This window comes from Hetaerina americana, unplaced genomic scaffold, assembly GCF_022747635.1.
Source record: "Hetaerina americana unplaced genomic scaffold, ioHetAmer1.1.p SCAF_4, whole genome shotgun sequence".
In the NCBI taxonomy this organism is placed as follows: domain Eukaryota; kingdom Metazoa; phylum Arthropoda; class Insecta; order Odonata; family Calopterygidae; genus Hetaerina; species Hetaerina americana.
The window spans coordinates 97,550,085-97,573,840 of NW_027286985.1; the positions used below are offsets into that span (position 1 = coordinate 97,550,085).

Sequence of the window (23,756 nt, forward strand, 5' to 3'; positions counted from 1 at the left end):
GGCCAGGGATGGTCTCTATAAAATGAACCGTGGAGTGCTTGACTTGCCGGGGAGCTTCCGATGGATTTGTTATCTCCGGGAATTCTGCAATAAGGCGGGAATATGGGGAAGCACCACTGACAACTTTCCCTTGACTTTTGCTGGGAGAGGCAACGGTGCCCTTAACCGATAGCGTCGTCACATTGTCCACCAAACGTTTACGTGCAATGTCCACAAGGAGACCGAACTGGCGGAGAAAATCGGCCCCTATTATTGGCTGCGGCACATCGGCGACAACAAACTTCCACAAAAATTCTCGCCGGAGGCCAAGGGAAAGGGAGAGAGTGACATCCGTATGTGGCGATGGGAGTGTCATTGGCAGCGAAAAGCTGAAGATCCGACTTCCCTCGACGCTCACGGAGCCGCGTGACTGGGTAGAGACAGATATCGGCACCAGTATCTACAAGGAATTTGACGCCGGACGCGGCGTCAACGACAAAAAGACGGTTGGATAGGTTTGAGCAGTAACCTGCCGCCCTCAGGCACTGCCCACTTCGTTTCCCGCATCGTATGAACAGGGAAGGGTACACTTAGTGGCGTTACTCCCCCAACGGCGGTGGTACCAGCAGATGCCTTGGTCTCGCTGGGAATTAATGGAGGACTGGTGACGGGGTGGGGTTCGGCCGCGGCTGCGGGAACGGGGATGCGAGTGTCGGCCGCGCTCGTTGGCAAGCGCTGCCACTTGTTGAGAGAGGTTTTCTATCTTCTCCATCAGTGCACTAATAACTGGGTTGGGGGCCACTGCGGCAGCGTACGGCGAATGAGTCACCTCCGCTACCTTGTCTGCCAGGGCGGCGAGATCTGTCAAGCTCGTAGACGCCTGGGTGACTAAAATGGTGTGGACAGGACGCGGCAGGCGGCTCAACCAAATTGTCCGTAAAAGGTCGTCCGGAACGGCTCCGCCAGCCAAAGAGCGAAGATGTCGCAGAAACTGCGACGTTCTGTGGTCACCCATGTCCTCATTCCCGAGGAGTTGCTTGATCCTTTGCTCCTCGGCGAAACCCGCCGTACCAATTCTTCTCGCAACCGCTTGTACTTGTCCGTTAAGGGAGGGTTGACGATTATGTCCTCGACCTATTGTGCTTAACGGGTGTCGAGATTCGCCACAACCACCCAAAACTTGTCAGTGTTCTCGGTTATGCCCGCGAGGCAAAAATTTCCCTCGAGTTGGGCGAACCAGAGCTGTGGCTTCTCCGGATAAAATGGCGGCACCCGCATGGCCACGTGGTTGACGGCGTGTGTATTTTCGGCCATATTCCAGTGAGGATGCTTGATTAGCTAGCACTTCGAAATTTAGATAAACGGCGAGCACTGAAAATTTCCGTTTCCACGCAATAAATATAAAAACTTTTCGCACGCAACACTTGAGTCACCTTAGCGATCATGTCGGGGTCACCAATTTGTGGGAGTGCCGGAAATTATTTTAGCGCAGGCGGTGCTAGGAAATACTAATAAAGCACATATAAAGCGTTTGAATGAAAAACAGATTTATTCTGAGTGCTGTGGATAAAAGACCACGGTCAACATGGTAAGATATATGCCACGGGCGCAACGTGCACAAGAGGGATGAACGCTCGGCTGGGGTCGAGAAGTGACTGGTCCCTCGTGGGTCAAAATGCTTCCTTGTGGGTCGTGCCTAGGGTGACACCTCGCGGCACACCCCTGAATCGCACAAACAAATGAACTGCTACATCAACAAATGAACCGCCACAGTTGACAATAGGGACATTAGAAAATACAAAGCAAGAGATGGTTAGAGGAAATAAGGATATTTTAGCACTCTTTGAGGTGGATGTAATTATTATTATTATTGGTAGTCTAAACTATAGCATGATCATCTGCAAACCTGATTGACTTATGGATTCCCCACTGACTACCATTCCTATCTACAGTTCTTCCCATGCCTCCTTAATGATTTCCCCCACATTGAACAGCAAGGGTGATAATGGACAACCCTGCCTTACTCCTCTTCCTAACACTGCCCATCCAGACTCTCCATACACCACTTGCATCTGAGCAGTCTGAGACATGTGCAGGTTATGGATAAGTGTCTATTCCTCCACTCTACTCAAATTTTCTGCATTGCATTAATTAATTCTACCCAATTTACTCTATCAAACACCTCCAAATATATGAAACAAACAAATACGTCCTGACTGATTTCTATCTTCCTCTCCATTACTGCTAAACCTCTACCCTTCCTGAAACCAAATTGATCCTCCCTTGAGAAATCATTTGCCCTGCCCTCCATCCTCTGACTGATGACCCTGAGAACGATGAGCAAAATCAAACTTACTGTACTACAGTCTTTACATTTGGCTACCTTTCCTTCTTTTGGAATGTGTGTAAAAATATGGCTCACCGGTGGAGGATGAGCTGCATAGTATTGTAAAAAATCACAACTCTGGCATAGGAGACTAAAAACGCCACCCTCTGATGCATTGCCCTCATTTGAATTAATATTTTGCACAACTATATTCACTGAATCTTGTAAGATGCCAAGTGAATTTGGTCAAGTGTTTTCTCCTAAACAAGGAGATTGACACCTTGACAGAAAAATCAATCATGAAAATGCAAATATTTCCTTAGAAATTAAACAGTAGCTCCAAAGAGTTTTGCATGAATATTAGGAGGTAACTCCATGAAATAGCAAGCCATCTGTGAAGTTTGATAAAACATGAGAGCTAAATTTGACCTCACAACATTCTCTAAAGTTGGAGTTGATTTTCGAGTGGAGATGGATACTTTTAATGCCAAGTTGCATTTAACATTCATGGCCTACTCTCTCTATTTATCCCTGTGGATATGATTAAATTGTAAGAGTGAAGCATTAAGCAATCATATACCTTAGGGATGGCTCTGTTGCCTCCCTTGAAGTCCTAATACACCATGCCTTTCGGTTATCACACAAGTTAATGGAAATGGGTTCAAAAAAATATAAAAGAGGACAAGGAAAATAATAATAAAGAAAAAATAAACTAATAGACAGCACAGGTTCAGACACTCATACACACTCTCAGGGTTTATGAGAATTTTTCTCCTGAGGCAGGGGCCCGTGGACTGCACTAAATTACAATTTAAAAAGAAAATGCATACTACAGTAATGCAGATTCTCTCCCACTTTTGAGTTTGTGACCTCAGTGACCCTCATGAGTCAAGTGTGCACCCACATACTCAAGGAATACACTCAAGTCACATGGGAAAGAATCAGGGTCCAAAAGAAAGCCTGACACTTAAGTATCAAACAGAGCTCTTCATTTGTGGAATCCCTCATTAGACTGTCATAAGGTGTTCCCAAGGTCAATCACCTCCTAGTTGATATAAAGAAAGACATGCTTGTGGTAAGACTCAAATCCACAAAACATTATTCACCTATAGAGGCTAGGATTGCATTTTAATTGCGCATAATTGAAAAACAACAAATGCACAAACATGCACTTAATAAAGGTTAACTAGGAAATAACATTTCCTTATCGGACTAGAAAGCACAGCATATGAATGGGCATATGTGGACATACCTTTCAGCACTGCAAAAGCTCTGATAAATCAGAAGGGCAAGTGCACATCCACTTTTTTGGCTTAAAGAATCAATGCAAGGAACATCCACACTCATCCCTTCCGTGACAGCAGAAAATGCAGCATCGGGTTGGTACAACCCAAGGGGGATTTTGTTTCTTTTCAACTGCAAATACATCATGAATGTAGATGCAAAGAATACCTTTCCAAAGATAAAGGTGTCTTTATTTTTATATTTTTTCATCATTTAAATTTGTATTGGACCCACTGATAACCATTCCTTGAAAGTCTAAACCCTGCCCTTTACTGAAAAATACTGGTTGGGTCCCTGTTACTCTTTTTGGAAATGTAGCATAATGGGGAACATTTACAATACTGCCTGTGATGCACTCGCATTATGTAGAGATAAATTCATGACATTGTTCCAAGATATAAAGCCACACACTGTAGAAATTTCTTGTTAGGAGTAATGCATAGAGTGAAATTCCAATGTAAACAGGAATGGGCCTTATGAGGGGTATTTAAAAGACATAAGAGGATATAACACCAGCGACATTATTGGAAAAATATTGCCTCTCTAGACAACATTTCATTAACCTGATCCTTTTATGAATACAGCAATATGCCACATTTGAGTTAACAATGTGATGCTGCAGTGGAATGCAACAGACAGCTTGGGCACAATGACTTTCTAATGGTGACACGAAGTTCCATTTGTAATTAATATTACTAATAAATAAATAAATTTATGTTTTTTCAAGGGAAACATCACATCAAGAAAGTACTGAGTAAGGGCAGGAACATTAAGCTAGGTCTAATATGGATATACTTTTCTGCAAATGTTGGAGATGAAAAAAAATTGATATATTTAGCAAAAATTCTTTTTTCGCACACAGATGGCATTACATGTTTCACTCAGAATTTAGATTTCAATTTATTCACTCCAATGAGGCCCATTAATTGAACTGTCGTTTTCTTTCTCAAGCTATTTTATCTTTTACAAACTTATATTACAAGGGTGGTCCCATAAGTACCCGGCCTGACCTAGAGATGGCAGTAGGTGTTTGAAAAATATCATCGTATTAGAAAGTACGCAATCTATAAAGCATGTTTCAAGTTTGAAGCCGCTAAGTTTTTTAGTATTTGTTTGGCAGCCATCAATAGTGAACGTTTTCAGTAAATTTGTGAAAATGTAGAAAACTGGTCATCCTTATGTTATACAATACTTTTTTTGAAAGGTCCCAACCAATATAAAAGTTGAACTGGATTCTACTCTGGGTGAGTCTGCTTCTTCCTTTACAATGATAAAATATTGGGTAGCAGAGTTTAAATGAGGCCATATGAGCTGTCAAGGTGAACATCGCATTAGTCAACCAAATGAGGTGACCACCTCAGAAATGGTGAAGAAAATCCACAAAGTGATACTGGATGACAGTCAACTGAAAGTGCACCAGCTAGCAGACATATTAGGCATTTCAAAAAGTGCAGTGCATCCCATATTTACTGAAAATTTGGACATAAGAAAGCTGTATGCAAGATGGCCGCCATGTTACCTCACACTTGAGCAAAACCAGTGTCATGAAGATGCTTCAATTGAGTGTTTAGCGAAGTTTCACAGCCACAAAGCAGAATTTTTACGCCGTTCCATAACCATGGATGAAACATGAGTCCATTACTTCACACCCGAGACAAAGAACAATCAAAACAAAGGATTCAAAAGGGAGAATCGACTCCAAAGAAGGCAAAGATCATTTCATCTGCAGGCAAGGTCATGGCGTCAGTTTTTTAGGGTCACGTGGGATAATCTTCATTTACAATCTTGAAAAAGGAAAAACTATCAACAGCGAGTATTATAACAACTTATTGCAATGTTTGAGCGAAGAAATCAAGCAAAAGCGGCCACATTTGGCTAAGAAGAAAGTATTGTTTTATCAAGACAATGCACCCGCTCACAAATCAATTGTTGCAAAAGCCAAAATTCATAAATTACAGTTTGAGTTGCTACCACATGCACCCTATTCACCAGATTTAGCCCCCTCCGATTATTTTCTTTTCGCAAACTTGAAAAAATGGCTCGGTGGTCAAATATTTTCCAACCGTGAAGAAGTGATGTCGGCAGTTAATGGCTATTCTGAGGGGGAAGACTTCTTATTATAAAAAAGGTATTGAAATTATTGAACATCACTTGGAAAAGAGTATAGAGCTGAAAGTAGATTATGATGAAAAATAAATACACTTCTTTCCAAAATGTTTGTGTTTTCTTTGTTGGGTCGGGTAATTCTAGGACCACCCTCGTATGATGTATTCCAACTGCGGAGCAAAAATGTGTCATACATTGTAAACAGCTTCTGGAAAATTTGATAGCCTCAGATTATTTCTGCAAAAGTGCATCATTTTTTCCGTAAATTGTTTCAGTGAAATTGAATGGTCACAAATTATTTCTGTAGGAGTCATCTTTTAAAATACATCAGTGCATTGCTTTTTCGAATTCTGTATTCATTATGCCTGAATAAATCCAATCGGATTTGTCATAATCATCTGTAGAATCATGCACCCATAGATGACCCAGTGCCCACAACCATGAAAAAAGGTCTTAAGTATTAATTAAAGCCATCTATTAATAAAAACTGATTAAAACCGCTGCATGGTTAAATTAGCTCAGCAAATCCAGCATAGCCGCTAATATCAAAACATATGAATACACAAACTGACAGTTTTTCCATTGGTAATGAAAATGCTCTTATGGCATATACTCAGAACCACTTTTGAAATGAAAATTATAATTTGAAGTTGAATTCAGTTCATGTACAGCCATGCCTCACCGAGAACAAAGCATTCTTAGGTCATGACACCATTCAAATTTATGCTAAGTGAGAGAAAATTTATTCAATGGGAAGATAGAGATGAGTTATACATAAACCAATAAGTTATTAGTGGAAGTAATATAAATGAAACTTATTTAAAAATATTTGTAAGATACATTCTCTATTATGTTAAACGTAATGCCAATGAGTAACTTTGTTTTGTGATTGAAAACTTGCACAATCCTAACATTCCCTCTCTTGAGTATTTTCTATTTTCTATTTGGATGGCACCAGAGTTTATTTCCACAACGAGCATCCTGCATCAGGAGACGGGAACATTTATTAAAGGCAACCGTTGTTGATGTTGTATCGATACGTCCAATGAAAGAGCTAAAAGAAGGTGGATTACAATAATATTTGGAAATCTCTTTGTTCTTCACTTAGACATACTTCATAGTAATAATATGCATACAATGTTTGAATCAACAACAATTTTTTACAAAATTAAGACAAATTCCACCAAAATAATGCACATGATTTTCAACATTGTCATTGTACAAGGAATCCACCACTATGTATTTTCATGGAGGATTTTGTGAATGAGGGGCATGAATCAATGAGGCTATGCAAAGGATTGTCCAGCAGTAAAGCAGATAAACCACGTAAATTAAAACTAGAATTTGGGAGTGTTTTCTTGGAGCACCCGAGCTTGTTCAACACCACATCCACCAAATGCAAATAACTGATTGTGCACATTTTAAGCTACAGTCCCCATCCTTTTCACTTATTAGGAAGCTATCGAAGTTGAAAATAAAATAATGTTGGACATGGGAGCTACATGTAAAGATCAAGAGCCTGCTTGCACTCTTAACTCTTAGGCAGGGGTCAAAAAGAAGGATTGCTCAGATTGTTCAGACTTTGCTTGGATGTTCAAAAATTGAACTTGCTGACTTTACCCAATCAAAACAAACTACCTCAGATTGATGGAATAATGTGCAAATTTGTACATGTCATGTTCTTTTCAACTACGGACTTCACATCATTGGACTGACTATTTCTATCACACCCAAATGTTCAGTAGCATGCCACTATTAATTCAAATACTGTCAGTAACTTGTTTTCTCATGTTCCTTTCAGACTAAAGATCAGTGGAGCTCTTCTCTGATTGATTTCTCCTGGCCTTGCATCCCAAACTATCATAAATTAATTCTCCACTTATTTTTTCAATGGTGATGTACTGTGGTGACTTCCTCTGCACTTTTGAGGAATATTTGCTAGCCTATGGTGGTTGTTTCAACCGTAGAAGGAACTAAAATGAGTAATTATTTTGTAAATCAAGTTTTTGTAGAGAAGAAGTGGCTTTGCTTAGGCATTTCTCACTCCTAATTGAATGTAACCCAAACCTCAGGTTTCCACTATTCAACATTTTAAGCACCTAAGAATTTGAAAGCAACTTAAAGAAGCTTCTAAGGTGTATGTAACTGCTATAGTAAATTTTTAAGGGAGCTTAGGGTCTCTCTCCTATCCCTCTTAAAGAAGAATTCCAATTGGGTTAAGGGCCAGGAAAAAAAACTTTTGGTCAAGAGGATAAAGCATGTTTTTGTAAATACTGATATGTTGATCTACCCAAATTTGTCTAGTAGAATGTTCTTGCAAACAGAAATTAGTGGATATATGTGTCTTCAAAACTGTTTTATTCCAAAAGAGATGACTGCACAAAAGCACACACACATGCATACACACACACACACATACACTGAAGCACATGATATTTTTCACAATTGGTGCATTTCTGATAACTGAATTAAAACTAGGAATTATGAGAATAACTATTGATAGTGACAACAGCTACTGGAATGAAATAAAATGGTGACTAACACTTTACATATTAAAAATTTTTTGTATTATTTAAAATTACCCAGTTTGATGATACTCCCCCATTCTCTTAGTACCACAAATACTCATTAAACCAAAATAGACCAAGAAAAGCACAGCATTTAAAAAATTACACTTAAGAGAATGATGAAAAAATTTCAGAAGAGGATGATGTGAACTAATTTATCCACTGTTCTTTGAATAAACATTTCAAAATGAAGGATTAAATTATTTATCTGTGGACTACACAAATCTATAGACACTACATTAGTAATTTAACAAGTACCAAGAATAAGGATTCAACAAGTATTCTTAAGTGTACTTTGACCCAAGAGGAAATCTCACGTTCTTTCAACTTTCATGTACGTAACAGCATAAAGAATGAAAGTGAAAAGAATATTATTGACAAAAAGTGAACCTTGACCTAATATATGATTGAATCACTCTAAATGATTCCTATACTCACTGAAATATCCTACAAGGCGAACAAGCTCGTATGTCACTTCACCACTAATGTCACTGTCACCGCGCTGAATATGGCAAGTGAAGGATACCTGATTTTCTGAAAAAAAAATTACAATAAAAGTTTCATGCAAAAAACAAAAATGGAATTGCATTTCCTATTTAACACCAGGTAAAAGTATTCAAATGAATAATTAACATTACAAAATCAGGGGAGATTTGTGCAAAAAGAAACACGCATGGTTTCTGGAAACTATTAAAATCACATCCTCAGAATATGCAATCATCTCCCGGTAAAATGACTGAACTTGTAAACCCATGAGGCACATGTGCACCCCTCTCTCTTGGGCATGAATCCATCATCAACTTTTGATGGTAGGGATGAAGTCTACACTTAAGGAGAGAGAGAGAGAAATTGATGCGAAAAGCTATTAAATAGATTTCCATTCTGAAAAATTGTTGGCCATCTCTGAACATGGTTGAACCTCAACAATGTGTGAAAAAACTTAGAAGTGCTATAATTCTGTTGATCTCAACTGAAAAAATCCATCACAAAAGGAAGAAGGGAACTAATGGCATCAACATCAATATATGTCACTCCTAGAACCTAACATTGATGCACCTCACCAATGAGTTCTTCCTCCAACAAGCCACATTCTTCATATTCTCATATCTCTTTTTGTTACATCTTTGCTTTTCTAATTGCTCCAAGAATATAATCTCATATCCTTTGTGTCTTCCCCTGAGGTCATTCCTGTTTATTTATGACACAAACAACCCCTTTGGCATGACCCATCATGGTCGTCCACTCCTGAGGTCATCATTCATTCCTTTATTTCCAGAACATTCATTCCTTATCTCCCCTTCACCACCAAGCCCAATTTAATCTTCATAACATCCTGGTGCCACACAGTACCTACCACATTTCCCGTTCTTCCCATCTCTTATCTACATGTTCTGCTGCTGTCACTGTCCAGGACACATTCACAAAGAAAAGTACATTTGCTATTTATTCCTAAATAAATCAACCTCTTCTATTTCTTCCTGCTTTTGATTTTGTCATTTAAAATGGGTGACATTTGAATACAAAGAAAAATTCCAGTTTTTGTACCTTCATCAACACCTTTATCTTAGTTAACAGGCAACTTCACTGCATCCCATCCCTATCATTACAGTTATGTTAACAGCAAAAAGCATCTGATTATTAACTGGGACGTACAATCCTAAAAAACATTAATTAATTTAAAAAAATTTCTTTCAATACAGACTTTGATGACAAACGTAATGGAGGGTTCAGATTTAATTACAGTCACCTACCCTTGATACTGACTGATGACAAATGAGTATGATAGGTATGGGATAAGAATCACTGATAAAAAAAAGAAGGTAAAGAGGCTCACAAGAAGTAGCATGGTCAAAATTTGAAATAGGAGGTATTTACATGCAGCAGATACAAAAGTTCATCCATCTAGGAGGTATTTTAGATGTAGATAGGGAACCTAGTAAAGATGTTCAAAGAAGAATAGTGTTAGGTAAAGAATTTTTCACAAAGAGAAGGGATGTGTGACTTAAAGAGGAGGAAGTTGATGAGAGGGACCTTAAGTACAGATGGAAGGAAAATACTACAGAGTACTTTGCTGCAAAGCAGAGAAGTGTAAGGCTTGGAAACTTGGCTGTTGAGGCAGGAGGATGTGTGTAGTTTCAAGGCCTTTGGGATGTGGAGAAGGTGGAAATATGAAATTGATAGAAAAAAAAACAATGAAGTTCTTGTCACGGCAGAATGGGATATAAGATGGCTGTGGACAGAAATTTGAAGAAAGAAGGACAAGTGGATGCAGGAAATATGATCAGATAATGATAGTGTTTATCACGGCATGCAAATTAACTATGGTTTCATCAAGTTTGTCAGCCTATGTCAGCCATTCGAATAAATCTAACATATTCAAAGATTAGTGCTGTGCAAACAATCTGTCATTATATCTTGGTAAGACACATAGAATCGGTTTCTCTCTTAGTAGCAGGAGAGTGGGTTACAAAGATTCAGTAAGGCTTTCATATTGATTTGAAACTGAAATTTAAGAACCATTCTGACAAACTAGCGAGCAAAATTTATAAAAGATTCTTTCTGATCAGGGCACTAAGATCCAGTCTTGATGAGCAGTTTTTCAAAAGCATCTATTTCACTCACGCCCACAGTCATATTAGCCAAGATACTCTATTGTGGGCTACATCTGTATACAACATTAGGATATTTAGACTACAGAAGAAATCTGTCAGAACCTTGTGTGGTGCCTCCAAAATAATTCACACCAGACCTCTTCTCAATAGCCTCTTGATTATGCCTCTTCCATCCATATACTTCCTGTATGTATTCCAATCCCTCGGATATACAGAAAAAAGTATATAATCCCATTCAAATTACTCTACGGTACATAATCATGACAATATGAATAAAAATAACATTAAGTTAGAGTATTGAAAATTCACTAAAACAATGGTTTTGAAAGGTTTTCCAGTGAATGCTATAACTTTTTACCTTTACATACGAGGGATTTCCCCATTGAAAAATTCTATAAAAGGTTTACTAACAAAAATCTGTGATTAATGACTTTTTGATATTAAATTGAAAACAGATTTCTGTGTCTTGACAATGCAAAATATGTAATGTCTTGAGCCAAAAATAGTATTAGTATTATTATTATCATTACAATTCCACTAACTTTTAATTAATAAACTATGTAGTGCAAAAATATTGTTTAAAATGTGAGTGCTATTACACAGGAGGGAAGGAGATGGGGAGGAGTGGAGTAAACTCTCCAACATAGCATCCACGAGCGATTTCCACATGATATTTTTCAAGAAATCATTATGTGCTTTATCAGCATCAGGCTTTTGGCTGGACCTCAGGAGATTGAGTCCCTGATATATAATCATTCACTGGCTCTTGAAGTATTTCATGTATTGAGGAACTTTGTTAAAATATATCATCACTGGATTTTTTCACTTATTTTATAGATGGTGATGTTATCCAAAACATGAAAGATTAAATCAATTTGCATGGGAGGCAAAAATATAAAAAAACTGAGAGCTTGAATCAAATATCCCCAAAAGCAGAATCATAGCATGGAAAGCAGTGACACTAGCAGACAGACAATTTGCAATTGTTCACTACATGAGAATCACAGAAAATATTATCATTAGTAAAATATCCTGAAGCCTCCTGTAACTTATCCAAATGTTTTCAGTCATTACAGATTTTTAGCTATTATGGGAACTATTATATGAATGAAAGCAGCTTATTTTTTATAATGGAGAACCAGCCCAAATCCATAAAAATCAACCTCTGACTAATGGAGCACGTTCACATTTTGAAAATCCTTACCAACCAGGAAAAAGCATAACAACTGAACAGAGAATGTGTGAATATCAAGGCAGTGGAAAACAAAGTTTCCATTCAGGCAGTTGATTCCTAAAAAGGCAATTAAATGTTGAACAAAAATTTACATACTACCTAAATCATATACAGGAAAAATTTAGAATTTTGATATTTACGGTGACCAAGAAAATGTCACAATGACTGCTGTAAATATCTTCTGGCTACCTTAGCTGGAAATGGCCATACATTGTTCACCAACTGGTATTGCACCAGCCCTTCCCTCTAGCAACAGAGGAAGAGAAAACTGGACAAAATGACAGGACACAAAAGAATAGAAAATAGACGATGCTAAGCAATTTGGGCAACTACCAAATTTCAATGTGGGGTGCAAATGTTTTGTCACAATAATAACCTTCTAGCTATAACATGGAAAGGCAATTTGACCTTTATATGAACAGCACAAGGCAACAATTAGAAATGATAACTTTTACGGATAGAAGTGAAAGATTAAAAATTGAACCAGCACCCGCAATAAATAACAGTATTAATAAATTTGGAGTTGATCCATTTGAGAATATTGTGTGGTACTTTCGACCAGTTCAGTGCGAAACTATGGCAGAAATTATGTTTTCATTTGATATTCCTGTTGGTTCCAGGAAATTGTGGGAGATGCATGACAGTAGTCATCCACTAAATCATCCACGCAACCATTCATCTTGCCCGGACTGGAATCTGGATCCCTCAATGTTTGCCTGAGTGCTTTAGCCAGTTTATTTACAGAGGCACTCTCTTACACTCCAAGATTTTGGAGTCTTTAAAGGAACAAGATGTTGTGACAAAATACTGTAAATGAAATGCCAAAGGCATTCGTAGTCATGCGCAATGCATCATAGTTCACAAGGTAAAAGCCAGCTTTAAACACTAGAAATGTTTTACCCTTTGACAAATTCCAAGAAATTGCAGGATATACCATGACGGTAATTTTTAATGGAGTCATCCACTAAATGTGCATTACAATGCAACAATTTCAGAGTCTAAAAATCATTCGCCTCGACTGGGATTCGAATCCAGATCCCTCTTTGTCTGGCCGAGTGCTTTGGCCAATTAAGCTACCAAGGCTTCCTCTTGATTTTGGGGGCTTTAGAGGAACAAGATGTTGTGACTTAAGACAAGTGATCCGGGTTCGAATCCTGGTCAAGGCAGATTATTTTTACTCACTGAAATTGTTGCATTCCTGTATGTTTTCAATGCATTTGTTTAACACATTCAAGCTATGGAAAGGGAAACTACTATAGTACAACTTCATATGGAGACAGACACTTGCAATGGCCATGTGGTGTATGAGGAAGAGGCACAACAACCGAGCACTAGAGGAAAATAATTAGCTAAGCTTACAGGTAATAGGTGCATCACTGAAAAGAGTCATCCACCTCCTGGAAAGATTTTGGGGAGCAGAAGAAATGTCATTTGTTCAGAGAGTGAAGGAGAGGAAAGACTTCCTATCCATGCAGGGAATGCAAATCCTACCGAGCTTACAGATATGCTCCAAAATGTTCCATTTGCAAAAAAAAACAGTATTTTCTTAAACAAAACAAAGCAAATTTATATATTAAAATTTGATTTTGTTTCTGAATGTTTGTGATTTCCAATTTTGTCAAAAGAAATTTTAGCTTCAACAAAGCCACAATAACTTTTTCATTCTAAGGAATGAAGACTAATATACTATCTGAATATAAAAGAAAGAACCTATCTAACCACACAGATCATATTATATGCCATGCGGCAAATTCGCATACAATACATTTCTGAAATATGTGACAAATGGCTTGCCCCAACTGAAATGCATGCATTTAAATACACAACAGTAAATGCATTAATTCTGTGTGTAAAGTCAAAAAGTGAAATGCTGAGTCTATACATTGGTAAATTAATATTAATGCCATCAAGAGAAAGATTAATGCATACAGACTCAAAAATTATCCAATTACGTAAAATTTTGACTTCTCATTTCTTGAAAAAAATATATATACATTCATTTTCCCAATTCTAATCGACATAAGAGGAAAAAATTTCAACTTTTCAAAATTTCAAAAGAGGCAAAATGTCAACTGCTTTTAGAAGATCCATTATACCAAGTAGTTTAAACATTACTCAATTTTTGATATTCAATAATCAGAATTCTGCATAGGCTTCTATAATTCTGCATTATAGGAGTAACCAAAATTAAGGAACACAATCGAGAGGATTCGAATGAATCATCCCTATGATGACAACACAGTTTACCTCAGATCTATTTTCTGCCTTCATACAGCCACTCACCATAATTATCGAAACTCAAGAAGGGTAACTAACAAGTAGTCATTACATCGAGGTTTTCACTAAAAATATTTTTCCCAATGAAATTATGCATGCATAACATTGTGGCTTTTAAAATTTAACAAAAGAGATCAGAAAAAGGCAGTTATGCCATATTCACCTTTATCCTCAGCACTTGAGAAGGATTCATTCTGGTTTCCTTCTTCATTGCCCTCATATGAGGACAATTTTAAAGCAGGTGGACGAAGAAATTGGCAGTAATGGCTGACATCACCCTCTTCCCTCTGCGCTAGATTAGGAAAAGGAGCAGCAAAGTGGGAGTTCTGGAGGAGACGACGGAGGTTTGGTCGGTCATGATCTGACACTAAGTCTAAAAGAGAGCTATGCTGCTGGAGTAGATCCGATGGTAGGTGTCCCAACAGTGATGTCACACCTTCTGATACGTACAGAATCCTTCCTGAGTTTCCTGAAAATACAACTATAAAGCCATCCAAGGCCTGAAACAAGACAAAGTTATTAGCAGACATGGGAAAAAACATAGTGACTACATATATACACAGACACCCACATAAATACACACACACACACATACATAAAAATATAGAACAAACGAAATGGAGTGTGCTCAGCTTTTGTGTACCTGTATCCCTTTTCCGTAAATCCATAAAAATGTGCATACACACATAGTGCACTTGCGAGTCATTGTAAATGAATAAACATAAAAAAGGATACTTTCACATAATCCAAAATTGTTGGAGGCACAACCACTTTCTTCACTCCGCAGAAGAAACTGAGGAGAAGGATGAAACGAGAGGAGAGTTGTGGATTTAAGGGGAGGGGGAGACAGTTAGTGAGGGGTGAGGTAGAGATAGAAAGGTTTGAGAGAGGAGGAGAGAAAGAAAAATTGTGGAGGGTGAGGTACTTAATGCCTGATATTAATTCCAGGGAAATCAAAGGTATCTAGGAGTCATATGTATGCTTGCTCTAGTGTCTTTAGTTTAAGTGGAGCATTGGAGGGTGAGAGGGATGCTATAATGGAGATGCTGTAGCATTTGTTAAAGGGACTCAAAAAGTGCAAGGAAAGCTTTGGGATTGGGAGCAATATACACAGGGAAGAATGTTTGAAGGGGGTGTGGTATATTGATCAATGTAGGATGCAGGGCATGGTAAAACAGCACAGTAAGGTCCATCCATTTTTCATTCCCCTTTCTTCTCCCTTCTTCATCCCACCCCTTCCAAACCTATTAAAGCTATGGTATTGGCAATGTAGAGGTCACCTCACCACCATAAACAGTTCATTTTCTATGACAACTAAATTTGACCTAATGTCACCATTGTACTAATGGCCCTGGCTTAATCAAGACCAGCTGGAAAAACCTTCTATTCCCATGGTATCAGCATCCAGTCAGTTTTAGGGTATAATATACAATCTTATGGGATAAAGAAGGGAGATCTAAGCTGGAAGTTGACTGGTTGATTGCAAATATCACTCCCAATATGAGTACTACGAAGTACTATGAATACTCTCTTCAAAATGAGCGTTTGCGTTTCTACTCTTCAGTGTCTAATGAATCCCAAGAAGATTGATTCAACCAATCAGATCAAGACTCTCTAATTACAAATAGTGCCGTGCTTCGAACATTTGGGGACGATATAAACTTTGTTGGCAGGTGTGAGGTTGGCACAACAATTGAGAAGAACTATATTTCCAATGCCAGTAGAGTGGCTTAACAGCCACTGGCTGGAGTAGAACAACAGAGCATCTCTTCAGGAAGACCACCAAAGAGCCAACCTAGACACATTATTTGTGATATTTTTTGCAAGGTTTAATAATATTTTGTGAATAGTTTTGAAGATGTCCCCAAAGAAGAATCTGGAAGAAGACAGCCATAAGTGAATAAAAATAACCGTGGAAAATAAAAGTAAAATCATTGAAAATTGGGAACAAGGGGTGAGTGTGACTGATCAAGCACACATTAACAATCAGTCCACCGTAAAAATTTGCATTTTCTTCAAGAACAAAGACAACATTAAGGAGATAGATGCTTCAAAGAGAGTGACAAGGATATCTACGCAACAGTTACAAACTCTAAATGATGTTGATAGATTGCGTCTCATATGCTTAAACAAAAAGCAATTGCAATGCAATACTACTAACCAGAATATCATTTTTGAGAAGGCGAAAGCGTCGTCGCCAACCTAGATAAGAAGATGCCAAAATCATTACTGCATGAATAAATATTTAATGGGACCCACGCATTGTTTGAGAAGTTTTAGAGAAGGACTGGAATCCATGGAGTTTTGAGAAATGGGGAAGCAGCAAGCTCTAACTCAAAGGCGGAAAGGATGTCTCGATGGCTTGACTGGCTAAAGCACTCTCCAGACATAGAGGGATACAGGTTTGAATCCCGGTCTAGATGAATGACAGTGCACTCTGAAATTGTTGCATTGTAATGTACATTTAGCGAATGACTCCATTTAAAGTTACTGCAGCAGTACCTCACGCATTTACTTGGAATATGTACTTAGATTTTGAGGGTTACCTGCCACAACAGATTTTGCATTGTGACGAGGTAAGTCTCTACAGGAATAAGATGCTGAAGCACACCTATGTATGTACATACAACAACAAAGAAGAATGCATTGCCTGGTCACAAGCCAATGAAAGGCCATCCTGCGCTGCTATTTTGTGCCAACGCAAGCGACAATTCAAAAATTAAACCCCTGCTTGTTTACCTTTCAGAAACTCCATAGGCCTTCAAGAAGTGTAAACTTAAGAGCAGGCTAAATGTGATAAGGAGGTGATGGGTAACTGTTGCATCATACCATACGTACAAAGAATCCCTAATAAGGCAAAGGCTATGCATGCCAGAAATTTATGTAATGATTATGCTGAGTCTCATCACAAAATTTTGAAGCATCAGCAAAAACAAATATCCCTATACTGCTTTCTAGTGAAAAGTATTTAGTATTAGTAGTTTTAGTAGAAGGCGACTAACAGCTGAGGTCATTTGTGTCATTAAGGAAAGGGTGAAGGGTGGAGAGAAACCCGCCATTGGCATTAGCCTACTCGTAACAAAAGGTGCCATGGGTTCCACAGTTTAAAGTCCCATTCGACGGATGGCGTACTCACTCAAAGTGCCATTCACAAAGTACCTCAAGTAGGGATCAGTATAACACTGAAAAATATCCACTGCACCCGGGCTTAGAATCAAGGCCCTTTGGATGGGAATGTAGTATGTTAGGCAATGCACCATCCCAGTCCCCCCAAAAAAATCATTAAATTCATTGTAGAATCCCAGGAATTCATCACCACAGCTGCTGAATCATTTCCACAGTTATTTTCACTAGAGTTGTCTCCCTCCTCCTAAACAATGTCACTTCCACTTCTATTCAGCGCATTGCTAATTTCACATTTTAAAAAATGCATTATCATTGTCTCACTTTTAACTTTCCGCCAGAACTTTTTCTATCACAAGCACTAGAAATCAATGGCCATTTCACAGTAGTAGTAGCTTTATGGCAGGTGACTGACAGCTGAGGGATTTGGACCTCACTATTTGCACCATTAGGGATGGATGGGAATGGAGAGAAACCTGGCATAAGCATTTGCCTACTCTTAAAAAAAAGGCACCAAGCAGACCACGGCTTAACATTCCATTCAACGGCATACTTAATTAAAGCCCTCTCCCAAAGGCACCTTAAATAGGAATAAGGAAACCACTTTGAAAAATTCTGCCAGCTCCAGGAGTCGAACCTAGGCCCTCTGTGTGGGAAGCCAGTGCGCTAGCCGCTCATCTCAATCCTGCTGTTTCATTTTCCCATTGGTATAATGTCATGACTTAGGGCCTAATAAACTTTCTTTCATATTCAAGTGGCAGTTTCAGTAGAAGCTTTGATATAGGACCTGCTAGGTATGGACGGGCATGACGGACTATTGTGCCCCTCCAGATTGCTCCGGTGCAAATGAGGGATGGAGAGTCCAAAGGGCAGTGTTAGGAATAGGTGTAAGGCAAGGTTGCCCATTATCACCGTTGTTGTTTAACGTATAGGTGGATGAAATGATTAAAGAGGCATGGGAAGAACTGGTAGGAATAAAAGTCGGAATGGGAAATCGTAAAATCAGTTGATGACCAAGCTCTAGTGTGTCAAACAGCCAAGGGGTTGCAAGCATTGCTGAGTGAATTGGAACTTCAGTGCAACATATACGGGATGAGAATCAATATTAATAAAACAAAGGTTATGCGATTTTCTAAAAGGAAAAGGATAAGCTAAACATTAAAATAGGAGGGCAAAAACTAGAGCAGGTAGAACAGTTTACATATCTCGGTAGTGTTTTGGACCAACACGGTCAAAGTAGTAGGGACGTAAGGAGAAGAATTGCGCTAGGCAAAGAGGCTTTCACAAGGAGGAGGGAGTTGATGACAGGGACAGTTGAGCAAGGATATTAAGAAAAGACTCGTACAAACTTTGATATGGAGCTGTACGGCACAGAATCGTGGTCACTGAAGCAGGAGGATAGGCGTAGATTGGAGGCTTTTGAAATGTGGGTGTGGAGAAGAATGGAAGAGGTGAAATGGACTGAGAAGAAAACAATAGGTCTTTTTTTTTTAGGAGTCAGAAGATATTTATTTGGTAGTTTCATCCAGCCTAAACCTTCCTTGACCAGTAGATTATTAAAAAAAATATATATATATATATATATATATATATATATATGTATATATGTATATATTTTTTTAATTATATAAATATATATTATTAAAAAATATATATTATATACATATACTATATATATATTATATATATATGTATATATATATATATATATATATATATATATATATATATATATATATATATATATATATATATATATATATATATTTAATTATATAAATATATATTATTAAAATATATATATATATATATACATACACACACACTTTAAAAAATGTTTTTGTCTTTCTCTTTGTTTTTTGTTAATAAACCCATTCCAATAATAATTGGCCTTACAGCAGTAATAGCCAGATGAAACAATGTGTTTCATAAACAACACAATTTCACCAATTTATTTCAATGAAAAGAAGACAGTCAAAGAAACTTTCACCCGATGTAGAAATAGTGGATGATTATCAGGGTTTTATTTGAAGGAGATTTATGGAATATCCTTCTCATTTAGACACTATAAATAAACTGAATTCTGTATTCTTGTTTATTGAAATTTCATCTCTGATACTTACCACATAATCAGTAGTCCCCCTCCTCTAAACTTGCCCCAGCCCCTTCACATTCTTAAGCAATGCATGGATTATTTTTGTACATTTGGAATATTGAATGTGTTTGACATGAAAGTAATACTGTAAATTAGGGTTTCCATTAAGGATTTTCAATATGAACACAAAAAAGTCAAAAATACACAATGAATAAGTAATAAAAATTCAAATTAAACATCAACAACCAAATTTACTACATTGGGGCACAGTCAATTTTAGTTAATCAATAGAAAAATCGCAAAAGATTAAGTTACCTCTTATTGTATTTAAATTGTGCACACAACACTCACTCCCTTTATCCAAAGGCTTGGGTACCTTCATTATTCTGTGAAGGGGCATAAAAAACATGCAGTTTCATTGGAAACTTAAGGCAGGTTACTTCAAAAAGGGAAAAGGCAAACAGAAATGCTTAACATTAAAGCCATTAAGAAAGAACATTCGAGCCTTGGTCAATCCTTAACTATTTTGACACAGATGGAACCTTTATATCGGATCTACTTATAAATTATTATATTTATAATTAGCAAATGTTACAAAATTCATATGCACAGCAAAAAGTTAAAATGTTGACAGTTAACCCACTGCAATATATGACATTCCTTACCTTCACAAAATGACCAGTCAATACCACTTAAGTTTTTAGGGGTCTAACATATAAACCTACCTCTAATATAAGATGAGTGAATTCTTCATTTGAGAGAAAGGACGGTTTCCAATCTTCTTGAATTTCATGTGCTCTGGACCGAACGGCTATTTCTAAATAAAAAACAATTCATTAATGAAAAGCTTTTCTCTTCGCTTGACATATCTCTTTGCTATCCCAGAGTTAAAATTGGTACATAGTAACTAAAATATTTCAAATCTGTGCAACTTGTCAGAGGTATTTTACTTTTAATTATTTTTCTGCCACTGGACAAAAACCGTCCCACTAAGGGCTATAAAGCAGAATGTAACTTACCATTATGGTTTTTTAAGAAAGAAATGGTCGACTTCAACACTGTGGACTTATCCATCTTCCTACTAGTCGTGGATACCATGGAACTTAACTCATTTATTAGCATATTAAACTGGTCCCTTCTTTTCTTTTCACTCAAATTTCTTGATTTTCTAAAACCAAGGACAATCAAAAAACAATTAATTTAATGGCCATACATTTGGCTTTAAAAATGTACCGTTAAAAACTAAACTAAGTTGCAAATACACACCGCTTTGTGTCATCTTTGTCGTCAATATCATCGTCCATGATGTCACTGCAAAATAAAAAGGTTACAAAACTCAGTGATAATATGGCATTCTTAATAAAGCGCTAAACTTTAATTGCTTAAGATCTATAGTAGTAAGACTACCTATTGTCAGTCGTACATGACATTGGGTGTAAATAAAGAAATTGAAAATGACACAATGTGTAAGGCAGTAGAACGAAAGAATGATTACATATAGGGTAATTCACTTGAAGTTGTCTTAGAAAATATAAACTAATCTTTAGAAAATTTTAAGCAACATACCTTCGCGTTAAACTACGTTTAAGGTATCCTGATGACATGTCTTTGCATTATATCTTTACAGCAGAACAGGCCCTACGAAATGTCTCAAAATCAACATTTCCAGCGAAGAGTTCCTAAACCCTCTAAGATGATCGTAGTATACACACGAGTCATATCAAGCTTCTTTCATGACGTATTTCTTAACTTTTCCCAATCTCATCGGCCAAAAAATTTGATGAATACTTTCTGCTGGCACATATTGAAAGAAAGAAGAAACATAAGACGCAAGTGGATACAAGCGCCACCGTAAAGCCGGAAGTCTGCGGCACCTTTCATTGCGTATGGGTATAATTATTGATGTTATTGACTGGAGGAATGTCATGTTGCACTAATACAATTATCTTATAGCCCGACTCACGAGAAACCATATTCCGGAGTATTAGAATTTCTCTATTAACAAATAGGTTTGAAATAATGCACCCATTCAGGAAACGTAAATTGCTAATACATTGTACATTTATATGTCATGGAATTCTGAATTTAGGAGGAATATTACTTTTTCGGGATCTTTTATAGATGTATATGACTATATTGGCCGAAATTAAGTATATACGCGGTTATGCAAACGTTAAGGTATGGCCATACCGTTCGGGCGTAGCCGCAAATTAGTTTTTAAAATCTGTAGAGATCGCCGGACTGTAAATGTGATGAACTTGAATTATATACTTACCCTTTAGTGGACATGAATAGGGAAGGGGGCAAAGGGCTATATTCCTGGAAGGTTAAAGTCTTGAGCTATTGCAATCCACAGCGAAATGCTTGTTTTATATAGGTCCCTGTGGGGTAATTCTTCCGCGGCGCCGCAGCCCTTAACGATCAAATCATCGCAAGGGGACCCAATACTCGATTAACGGTAACCAATTACTTTAACGAGAGTTGAAATATTTGTCAATTTTTCATATCATATGAGGTCTACTCTCGGTCTCCTCAGGGCAGGTTACTCCATGTGCCCCGATGTGTTAGCATTAGAAAGTGTGCCAGTGAAAATAAAGTTCCAAAGTCATAAAATCGTCATAAATAATCAATGTACACGTACAGTAACCACCTCATGTCGGTAATTTTCTTTTATAAATAACATGCAAGTTTACAGGTTCTTTCTTTATCTCCAGTCAGCGAACACAGATAAGACGCTGCAACATATGGAACCACCTGAACATACCCTTTGGGGTCTATATATAACTCTTAATCTAATAGGAGTAAACTTTAACTCCTCTCAGGATATTTAAGCCACAGACTTAATTGAGAAGACTGTAGTATTTGGGTGATGTTTTATTACAGTCTTCCTCAGTAACAAAAGTAATTTTATTGGAATTAATACAGCATTGAAATGAAGTAATGAGGTTTACTAATCCTTGCAGGAAATGTACCAAGGACAAGTAAAATTTAGATACCTAAGACTAAAATTGTTGTACTGGCAACCGTCTCAGAAATACCGAAATAAAAAGTGTGAACTCAATTAATTTTATAGGTGCTACCGTAACTCAGGACTTCTGGATAAAACATTTAAGGAGAATATGTGAGCAAGTTAACAAAATGTAAAGATTTGTTAAAAGTGTATTGGGGAAACGTCATGATAATGGATGCCCATGTCTTACCGCATTCCCCAACACTGCCCATCCAGATTCTCCATAATGGATGCCCATGTCTTACCCATTCCCTAACACTGCCCATCCAGATTCTCCATCTACCACTCGCACCTGAGCACTGTGACATGCACATGTTGCAGATAAGACCTATCACAACAATCTATTCCTTTTTTCTTTAATATATTCATTAATTCCACTCAATTCACTCTATCTAATGTCTTTTCAACATCTACGAAAGAGACATATATCCTGATTGTATTCTATACTCCTTCCTATTGGTGACCTTATTACTGCTATGGCATTGGGCATGCCTCTCCCCTTTCTGGACCCAAATGATTAACCCCTAAGTACTCATTTTCCCCACTCTTCATCCTTTCATTGATGATCCTATGGACTTGCTGCATGAGAAATTAACTGTAGTCCTCCACATGACTGCCATGTGTTCCTTCACCTACCATCATGTTCCAATAACCTACCAATTTGAAATGCTTCCCTCCTGTAACTGATTGTATTCCCTATCAACTTATCTGCCCATCTACTTATGAATTTCATGAAAAGTTAAGCCTGGACAATATAATTCCACATAGGATATAACTTTTAAGGATGAAAGAATACATCTTGGAAGTTGGCGAAAACATCACCATAAGCTTCATGTCACTCTCTTGGCATGCATAACTGAATTCACAATGTGTGTTATATTGTAAAGATTCCAGCATGTCTTGTGTCTGGCATAATCTGTCTTGAAAATTTTTCTGCTAGTCAAGCAATTGCATAGTAGTACTTTATCCAGAAGTGATCTTTTATCTGAACTTTTCTATAGAACCTGTGCATTCACATGGATTAGCACTGTTACATATCAATAGTTCTGTCAATTCACGGAATGTGTCTGGTGTTAATTTAAAAATGCTTGAGTTAGCCATAAATCTTGCTGCATGGCCATGAAATGCAATTTATCAAAAATC

At 37.5% G+C, this 23,756-nt stretch overlaps 1 protein-coding gene across 1 annotated transcript in view; it reads right to left on the reverse strand.

The window, feature by feature from the left end:
- The window catches only part of Clk (circadian locomoter output cycles kaput protein Clock), a 55,542-nt gene extending 34,111 nt beyond the window's left edge, over positions 1-21,431 (reverse strand). Inside the window, exons 1-6 of the mRNA XM_071590741.1 lie at positions 21,170-21,431; positions 20,870-20,914; positions 20,623-20,771; positions 20,329-20,420; positions 14,549-14,885; positions 8,701-8,796 (exon numbers count right to left, since the gene is read on the reverse strand). Coding sequence (XP_071446842.1) covers positions 8,701-8,796; positions 14,549-14,885; positions 20,329-20,420; positions 20,623-20,771; positions 20,870-20,914; positions 21,170-21,207 — 757 coding nt within the window. The 5' untranslated portion in view covers positions 21,208-21,431. The remainder of the gene's footprint in view (positions 1-8,700; positions 8,797-14,548; positions 14,886-20,328; positions 20,421-20,622; positions 20,772-20,869; positions 20,915-21,169) is intronic.
- Positions 21,432-23,756: the final 2,325 nt, after the last annotated feature.